This window comes from Felis catus, chromosome F1, assembly GCF_018350175.1.
Source record: "Felis catus isolate Fca126 chromosome F1, F.catus_Fca126_mat1.0, whole genome shotgun sequence".
NCBI classification, from domain to species: Eukaryota; Metazoa; Chordata; class Mammalia; order Carnivora; family Felidae; genus Felis; species Felis catus.
In genome coordinates, this window is record NC_058384.1 from 18,969,711 (window position 1) to 18,979,727 (window position 10,017).

At 43.8% G+C, this 10,017-nt stretch overlaps 1 protein-coding gene across 3 annotated transcripts in view; it reads left to right on the forward strand.

The window, feature by feature from the left end:
- Positions 1-10,017, forward strand: part of BRINP2 (BMP/retinoic acid inducible neural specific 2) — a 122,638-nt gene that overhangs the window by 76,033 nt on the left and 36,588 nt on the right. For 2 of the 3 annotated variants that reach the window (XM_045048928.1, XM_045048929.1), the window contains exon 3: positions 440-622. The exons of the other annotated variant lie outside the window; for it this stretch is intronic. In XM_045048928.1, the coding sequence (XP_044904863.1) occupies positions 440-622 (183 nt within the window). The remainder of the gene's footprint in view (positions 1-439; positions 623-10,017) is intronic. 3 annotated transcript variants of the gene reach the window in all.

The following is a 10,017-nucleotide window of genomic DNA, read 5'->3' on the forward strand; positions in this document are numbered from 1 at the left end:
GTGTATGCGCATGTGTGGGAGCTGTGAAAATGGTGTCCCCCAGCTACCCAGTCTCTAGTATTGGAAATCTGTTCTCCCCGATCAGCAATCGTGCACCTGTCCCTTGTCTTCAGCTTCCGTCCACTGTTTGCTTTTACACTGTCCATGACCAAGCCCCAGGCAGCACCTCCCTCCTGAGTTTTATCTCAGATGTGGCTGTGTTTCCCAACCCCTTATTTCTGAGGGACTGCGGCTTTGACCCATTCTGCTCCTCTGCAGGAGGGTCTCACTGATCGATGGCCGGGTGCCAGCCACATCCAGGAACGTTCGTGGGACCGTGCTGCTGCCGAGGCCCAGAGACTGAGGCCGGGTGCCAGCCCGCCCCAATGGAAGTTCACGAGATAGTGTAGCAGCAGCATTTCAGGGATTATGGCAAATCACAACACACATCTGTCACCAGGCTTCACCCCCAGCGACCTTGTTCCAGCACCAGTGAATGTGGTTGTTCTCCTGGGTCCAGTGGCGCCTTTGTCTTTGGGGAAGTCACACAGCCTCTACCAGATGTCCTCTCGGCTTGTGGCCTGAAGACCCTGGACTCCACTCTGCTCCTGGGGATTCACCCTTCTCACCAGAGCTCCGCCAGGTATGGAGCTGCAGAGTTTCAACCTCTGTGCTACCCTGTTTATAGTCTTAATGGAATTTAAACCCTCTCCTTCCTCCTTTCTCCCTTTTTAGTTCAGTCCCTGCGACTATTACCACTTTCACTTTCTCTCCAGCTGCTTTCTTGGGGGGAGTGCTTTTCCCGTATTCTCCGTCCCTCCACCCCCACCCCCCATCTCTGTCCTCTGTCTGCACACAGAAGTGGCTCCCTGCCCTCCGCGGTTCTCTCTCCCCCAGTTCACCTCTGCGCCATGTACCTGCTGAATTCTGTGGTTCAGGTTGTGCAGATTGTTATGTTAATCCTGAGATCTGTTTCCTAAGTGTGCAGGATGGTTTAGTGTTGGTCTGGCTGTATTTCATGGACCTCAGACACAAAAAAACTTCCATGCTGTTCCGCCATCTTGGCTCCTCCCCTTGTTGAGAATTTTTGCATTCGTGTTCATCAGGGGTATTGGCCTGTAATTCTCCTTTTTAGTAGGGTCTCTGTTTGGCTTTGGAATAAAGGTAATAGTGTCTTTATAGAATGAGTCTGGAAGCTTTCTTTCTGTGTCTATTTTTTTGGAACAGCTTGAGAAGAATAGGTATTAACTCTGCTTTAAATGTCTGGTAGAATTCCCCAGGAAAGCCATCTGGCACAGGACTGTTATTTGTTGTGAGATTTTTTTTTTTTAATTTTTTTTTCAATGTTTATTTATTTTTGGGACAGAGAGAGACAGAGCATGAACGGGGGAGGGGCAGAGAGAGAGGGAGACACAGAATCGGAAACAGGCTCCAGGCTCCGAGCCATCAGCCCAGAGCCCGACGCGGGGCTCGAACTCACGGACCGCGAGATCATGACCTGGCTGAAGTCGGACGCTTAACTGACTGCGCCACCCAGGCGCCCCTGTTGTGAGATTTTTGATAACTGATTCAGTTTCTTCACTGGTTATGGGTTTGTTCAAATTGTCTATTTCGTTTGAGTTTTGGTAGTGTGTGGTGTCTAGGAATTTTCCCATTTCTTCCAGGTTGTCCAGTTGGTTGGCATAGAATTTTTCATAGTATTCTCTAATAATTGTTTGTATTTCTGTGGTGTTGGTTGGGATCTTTTCATTCGTGATTTTATCTATTTGGGTTATCTCTCTTTTTAAGAATTCTAGCTTGGGGTTTATCAATTTTGTTTATTTTTCTGAAAAAACCAGCTCTTAGATTCATTGGTCTGTTCTGGTGTTTCTTTTTTTTAATTCCAGTTGTTTATTTCTGATTTAATATTTATTATTTCTCTTCTTCTGCTGGCTTTGGGGTTTCTTTGCTGTTCTTCTTCCAGTTCCTTTAGGTGTATGGTAGGTTTTGTATTGGGGATTTTTCTTGTTTCTTGAGATAGGCCTGGATTGCAATGTATTTTCCCCTTAGGACTGCCTTTGCTGCATCCCATAGGGTTTGGAATGTCATGTTTTCATTTTAATTTGCTTCCATATATTTTTTAATTTCTTCTTTAATTGCCTGGTTGGTGCATTCATTCTTTGGTAGGATGTTCTTTAACCTCCATGCATTTGGAGGCTTTCCAAATTTTTCCTTCTGATTGATGTCATTGTGATCTGAAAATACGCATGGTATGATCTCAATTATTTTATATTTATTGAGGACTGTTTTGTGACCCAGTATGTGATCTATCTTGGAGAATGTTCCATGTGCACTCAAGAAGAATGTGTATTCTGCTGCTTTTGGATGAAGAGTTCCGAATATATCTGTCAAGTCCATCTGGTCCAGTTTCTTTATTGATTTTCTGCCATTGTTGTAAGGGGAGTATTAAAGTCCCCTGCAACTACCATATTCTTATTAACAAGACTGCTTATATTTGTGATTGATTTATATATTTGGTTCCTCAAGTTGGGGGCATAGGGGGCATAAACATTCACAATTGTTGGCTGTTCTTGATAGATAGACCCCATGATTATGATATAATGCCCTTCTTCATCTCTTGTTACAGCCTTTAGTTTAAAATCTCATTTGTCTTATATAAGTATGGCTACTCCAGCTTTCTTTTGACTTATAGTAGCATGATAGCTGGTTCTCCATCCCCTTACTTTCAATGTGAAGGTGTCCTCAGGTGTAGAATGAGAATCTTGTAGACAGCATATAGATGGATCTTGCTTTTGACCCATTCTGTTACCCTGTGTCTTTTAATTGGGGTATTTAGTCCATTTACTTTCAGAGTTATTATTGAAAGATATGTATTTAATGTCATTGTGTATCTGCAGGTTTCATGCTTCTGGTGATGTCTCTGGTCCTTTGTAGTCTTTGCAGCATTCCACTCACAGAGTCCTCCTTAGGATCTCTTGCAGGTCTGGTTTAGTGGTGATGAATTTCTTCAGTTTTTGTTTTTCTGAGAAAGTCTTTATCTCTCCTTCTATTCTAAATGACAGCCTTGCTGGATAAAGGATTCTTGGCTGCATATTTTTAATATTCAGCACATTGAATATTTCCTGCCACTCCCTTTTAGCCTGCCAAATTTCAGTGGACAGGCCTGCTACTAGATGCTTTCAGAATTCTCTCTTTATCTTTGTGTTTTGCTAATTTCACTATGATATGTTGTAGAGAAGACATATTCCTATTGAATCTGAAGGTAGTTGTCTGTGTCTGTTGGATTGGATGTCTTCTTCCTTCCCCAGATTAGGGAAGTTCTCAGCTATAATTTGTTCAAGTAAACCTTCTGCCCTTTTCTCTCCCTTATTCTGGAACTCCTATGATACAGATATTATTACATTTCATTGAATCAGTTCTCTAATTTTCCCCTTATGGCCCAGTATTTTCTTATCTCTCTTTTTCTTGGCTTCACCATTTTCCATAATTTTATCTTCTGTTTCACTTATTCTCCACTCTGCTTCCTCCATCCTTGCTGTCACTGCATCTAGTTTATTTTGCACCTCATTTACAACATTGCTTAATTCATTGTGGCTATTTCTTAGTTCCTTGATCTCTTGTAGCAATAGATTCTCTGTTGTCTTCTATGCTTTTTTCAAGCCCAGCTATTAATCTTATGACTATTACTCTCAATTCTTTATTACATATATTGTTTATATCTGTTTTGAGCAATTTTCTAGCTATCATTTCTTCCTGGAATTTCTTTTGAGAATTCTTCTATTTCATCATTTTGGCTAGTTTTCTGTCCTTTATGTGTTTTAATAGCTTGTTATATATCCTGCATGTTTAGCACTACTATCCTAAAAAGGGGTCATACCCTATCCAGGGTCTGGCCCTTCAGGAGGTGTTTTTGGAGTGTGTTGCATGCTCTCTGTTGTTGTGACTTTGGTTGTTTTATCTACCTACTTATAGTGGTGGTTTGGACTTTCCACCAGGTGTGCTTTGATTTGTTCATTGAAGTAACCCTGGAAAAAATTATAAAAGGGAGGTGGTGGAAGAAGCCTTATTACATACAAAGACAGAAATGACAGGGGTGGGGAAAAAGAAAAGAGAGAAAAAAATTGACCAGGCAGAGAATCAGAGAAATTATATGGATTAATCTAGAGAGAGACAGAGAGGAAAATAAAGAAGGAGGTACAAAAGACATGTAGAAAGAATAGATTAAAAATGTCTGCTTAAACCGCGCCTGGGTGGCGCAGTCGGTAAAGCGTCCGACTTCAGCCTGGTCACGATCTCGCGGTCCGGGAGTTCGAGCCCCGCGTCGGGCTCTGGGCTGATGGCTCAGAGCCTGGAGCCTGTTTCCGATTCTGTGTCTCCCTCTCTCTCTGCCCCTCCCCCGTTCATGCTCTGTCTCTCTCTGTCCCAAAAATAAATAAACGTTGAAAAAAAAAATGTCTGCTTAAACCAACAACTAGAAAAGAGTGGGGAAAAATAAGAGGTAGCAAAGGAAGGAAAAAAAATGTGTGTGTGTGTGTGTATATACACATATGTGTGTGTGTATGTATGTATATGTATACATATATATGCATCATATATATATATATATATATATATATATATATATATATATATATATATAAATAATAAGAATTGAACAAGAATCAAATCAGAAAATGCAAAACCACTGGATGGGTATCTGATGGTCCTTTGGAACCAGTGGCTATGCTGGTCTGGAGGAGGGACTGTCTGGTTGGTCAGTGTCAATCTTGCTCCAGTAGATATGCAGTTACCAGGCATGGAGGAGGGGCGTGGTTTGGTGTAGGCAGATCCTGCTTCCACTATGGGCCTGTTGTTGGTTCCCTGAAGCACCACCTTGTTGGTGATGGGGAGAAAAATGGCAACACCCCAGTCTCTCCTCCCCAGACTGAGTGTCCCAGATCACTCTGTTCAGGCCATCCTCACAGTGCTGCGCAGGCACAAGCAGGCTGGTTTTTCCAGCTCCACAGTCTCCAGTGCTTCCCAGGCACTAGGCTGGGATTCAAACCCCACCACTCCTGCTCTGCACCCCCTCCCCCCCACCCCGTTTCCAGTGAAGTGCCACTCTGCCCAGCAAGCTGACAAAGGGCCTCTGGCTGGCAGACTCCTGCAGGGTCTTTTGTCCTTGAAGGCTATCTACCTTCTTCCCACAGCACTCAAGGGAGGAGATTGCTCTTTCTGACTGCATTTCTGAGCTTGCTGCTGAGCCTGGGGTTGGCTCCCCTCCTTCCCAGGCATGGAAACAGGGTGGCCCCAGTACAGAGAAAGCCTTGCAACCCTGGAACAAGTTAGAAATTGGTTCTTCATTTTTTTCCATTCCCTGGTCCAAATACAATCCCTACATTTGTCCAAATACAATCCCTACACTTCCACAGCCTCTCTTTCTTTTCTTTTGGTCTCCCCACAGAAGAGGATCCCTCCCTTCCATGCCTTCACCACCTGTTTTATCTCTCCCAGTTCTCAATCATGCACCTATGGCCCGCCAAGTTGTTCCTGTGGATGCCTGGAGATGTTTCTGTTACTCTGTAGTCCAGATTCCTGGACTTCCAAGTCTTCTGGCTTCAACACTGCTGTGTTTGGGGGACGAGGGAACTTCGGGTACCCTACTTCTCCACCATGTTGACTCCTCCCCTGAGCCTGGGATTCTTAACGCTCCTAGAGAAATGGTACCCCCCGTTGTAGCCACCTGTGCTCTCTGCCCCTCCTGCCATTCCATGTGGCATTCTGGCAGATCTTTGGGACTCAGAAGATGGGCCTCAGGGGGCTCAGTGGGGCCATCTCACTCAGAGATCCTGTAGTCCTGTTTCCACCAGAGTTCTCCATCTGTGCCTGGGCTCTGGGTAACCCTCAGTGAGAGGAAGCTACAGATGAATCTTCCTGAAACAGTTCACCCACAGCAAATTCTGTATGTGTAGGCTCTACACTACTGGCATATTTCTATAAGGTTGCAGTGTAAATTAAATTTCTGTAAATCTAATCCTCTACTAGAGGGACACTTAATGCCATTCCAAAATGCAGTATCTTATGTTTTTTTGCCTGGAAATGGCTTATAAAAATCCAGTGTTAAGTAAATCTATAGCTCCTGACTTGAGGACCAGGTAGCTACTGATTTATAAACTCACGTATCCACTAGGAAATGTCTTACGTTTCAAGGAATATTTTCATAAAACCAGAAAAAAACTCTGGTGATGCAAATAACCTCTGCTTATTAGGATACTCTGTAAATTTGGAGTTCCTTACAATGACACTAGTGGCATATCCTTTGGTGTGCATCCACAGTACACCAAAGATGGAAAAGAAAGAGACCTGGAGGCTGGGGCTCCCAAGGCAGTTTTGGGATTTACAGGGGTAGCTGTGGGCAGATGAGGGCTGTTCCACATGGGGCATGGTTCGAGGAAGATGGAAGGGTCTGGCATAGCTCCCTCTGCCTGCTGTTTTTCCACCTCTGCACCTGTTTAATGCTCCCTGCTTCTGCCACTGTAACAGGATCCTCCCTGAGCCTAGAAATGCGCCTCTTTATCCCTCTTGCTGCAAAGAATGAACAAGCTCTGGATGTCACAGTGAGCCAGAGTGAACAAAAAGTCTCACTGGCCAGGCAGGAGGCCCTGGTGGGATAAAAATGAGGTAGCCAGGACTAGCGCTGTACTGCCCTTCATTATCAGCCCCTGTGCCTGGGAGAATTCTCATTGTCCTGGTGTGCCAGGAGAGCCTGTGCTTTACCTGGGGACCTGCTAGTGACGGAGGAGGGACAGGAAGGAAGACTCTTTGGGGAGTGAGTTCTCCTGGATCCACAGAAGCATGTAAACACCCTCATGTAATGATCCCTCAACATGGGCTGCATAGCTGGTTTACTAGTAACGGGGTAAACTGTAGCACAGTAAGCCAGCCTTTGCCCGGCTGGTTCTGTATATGTTCTAAGCTGTGCGTCTGGTAAAGATGGAGAGGAGGGGGGACTGTGCTAGTCCATGAATGTCAGCCTCTGTCATCTGGAAACTCATGCTCAAATCAATAGAAGAAACGTGGCTGTCGAGGCTGATAGTACATGTTTTGCCTTCTGTTACGACTAAGTAGGGCAGTGTCCATGTTGATGCCTGTGGGTCAGGAGACTAAATCTAGGAACCACAGATTTAGTGGCTGGCCTGGGACACAAGGCCCAAGCTGAAAAGGCAGTGTCTGAAAGAGGCCTGAGGGCATGGGGTGGCAGACTGGTACCCAGTGATGTTTGAATATGTGACTTAGAAGGAAATGTTAAGATCACCTGTTTCCTGGGGTGCCTGAGGGGCTTTGTCAGTTAACCGTCTGACTTTGGCTCAGGTCATGATCTCATGGTTCGTGAGTTTGAGCCCCGCGTCGGGCTCTGTGCTGACAGCTCAGAGCCTAGAGCCTGCTTTGGATTCTGTGTCTCCCTCTTTCTCTGCCCCTCCCCAACTTGTGCTCTCTGTCTCTCTCTCTCAAAAATAAATAGATATTAAAAAATGAAAAAAAAAAAGAGACCACCTGTTTCCTGCCCATTGCAGACAACCACTCTACAAATCCCCATGGAGGTTGTTGGCCAGGCTTGGCTTGAGCACACCCAGTCCTGCGTGTTCACTGAAGCCAATTTCCATTCATTAGCCCCAAATTCTAGAAAGACCTTTCTGGAACTGAATCAGTCTTTCTCTGCACAATTCCACTTACTGGTCCTGACTCTGCTTTCTTATTTCTTGACAATAAGTCTAAATGCCTCTTCTTCACAATAGGTCTCTAGATATTTGGAGATGATTATTCTCCTGGTTCTTAGACTTGTCGGCACCGTGTAACTTCCCTCCAGAAGTTCTCTTTCTCCTTCCCCTTCTCGATGTTATTTCTCTCAAACCATCCTTGTTTCTTTTGCCCAAGTCCACCTTTCCATCTTTCTGCATAAGGAAAAGATCAGAAATTTACTTTGATGTAAGATTTTCTTCCACTTCTGGCTCCCAGAGAGCTTGCTTGCTTGCTCATCTTTCAAAGCACTCAAGGCTTTTGTCATGGACCACTATGAGTTCACCATGCTGGAATTTCTCAGATCAGGCATTTTCTTCCCTGCAGACTTCTTTAACTTCTTGCTTTCTAGGCAGTTTTTGAAGGTTACTGATGGGGGTTCTAGGGCGCAGGCACGCCTCAGAAGATGTGGTGACTTTTCTCTGGAACTGAAGCATCATTACTTCAAGAAAAGTTGGAAATATGTGCTGGGCTTATGGTCGGAGAATACAGATTTTTTCATCCAAGTTACATGTAGAGGGAAAAAATACTTTTTCCTCAGCTTTTCAAGGAACTGCAGCTACCTCCCATTTGATCTGATTTTGTGCACCTAGATTTGGTTTGTGGTAAAATCGTAGCCAGAACTGCACTCATCATGTTTCCTATGACGCTTATGTCTCCTGTATTCCTTGCTGTGCTTCCTGGTATGGCAGCTGGAATGTCACAGCCACCGGGCACTGTAACTCCCACCTCTTCCTCATCCCCTCCCCGCATTTGAGTTGTGTGACTTCCGTCTCAGAGCTGTCTTTCAAGGCCAGCTTCCTCTTTCTTCTCCTGGCTTCACTGTTTCCCGCTTGTAGTTTTCAGTCTTTTCCAGTCCAATCTGCCTGAGGTCCTCTGCTGGTCTTTCTGTGCCCAAAGAATAAAACCCAAATACATTTTCTTGGCATGAGAGTCCCTTCCAAATCCACACATTCCCTCTTTTGACAAATATCCAGTGAACACGGACCCTGGGCTGCTGACTGTGCTGCACACTTTCTTCCTGCTGTCCTTTATTCCAGTCTCACTGAACAGGTACAGATTTTCCCAGATACAGAAGACTCCTTCAGATGCCATGTGTCTTTCCATGTCTCATTCCCACTTCCCGCAAAGCTCCTTCCATCTTTCTCTTCCTACTCACCTCTCAAGCCCACTTAAATGTCAACTCCCTATGAAGTCTTCTTTGGTTCCTGCAAGAGAGTTGGTCATCCCTACTTATGATTCCCCATTGATAGGTTCATATTTCTGCTGTATAACTTATCTTGTGTATTTATTTACTTATATGTCTTTACTTGCTCTTCTCTTGGCTCTGACCTCCTTCAGGCAAAGAATATGTTTTATTTCATCCTTTTATCTCCGGTTCCTGGTACCATGTCTGCCACATGTTAAGGATATAATAAGAGAATGAAACCCCTCAGTATGAGTACCATGTTCTGGGACTGAATTAGATGGAAGGAGAAAACAAGTGGTTGAGGTTCCCAGCTCTAGAATCATACTGTATAGGTTTAAATTGTAGTCCTGCTACTTCTGGTGTGAACTTGTACAAGTTGTCTTTAATCGAGCTTAATTTTTTTCTCATCAGTAAAATGGGTAGAATAATAGGATTTTCTTTATCAGGACTATTTGGTGATAACTAAAAGCACAGTTTGGTTTATTTCAAGGTAAGTGCATTATTCTTTGTGAGGGGTCTTCTGAGAGTAAATATGGAAAACAATAGAATGGGGAATCTTGAGAAGAGGGAAAAAGAGAAAATTCAGAGAGTTTAATTGAGAAAGAGGAAAGAAAGGAGGGGCAGTCTTTATCAAATTCTTTTTATGAGTTTCCATACATTAATCAAATTTATCACTTAAAACCCACATTTTTTTTCTCCCTAACTATAGCCTGAATTAATCTATTCATTGATTTTATAGTTATAGATAGTTCAAAGTAAATCTTTCACAGTGACAGGTACTTTTCCCTTAGAGCAGGACTCACACACTATGATCCTACAGCATAAAAGTCAAGGGCTCAGAACTAACACCATTTTCATATAGACTCAGAAAACAAGAAAAAGAGAGATCCATATGGAAATGTTACTGAGCTGAGGAGAAATGGAAGCATGGATGCTTGACCACATAGACAATAAAATCAGGTAATTGAAAGAGACCCTTATCAAGACTGGCAATAAAATCAAGAGTGAAGATTCTTTTGCCAGGCTGGAATAGGGGATCAGCATGATCAAGGTATTAGAGTGGGTTAACTGCT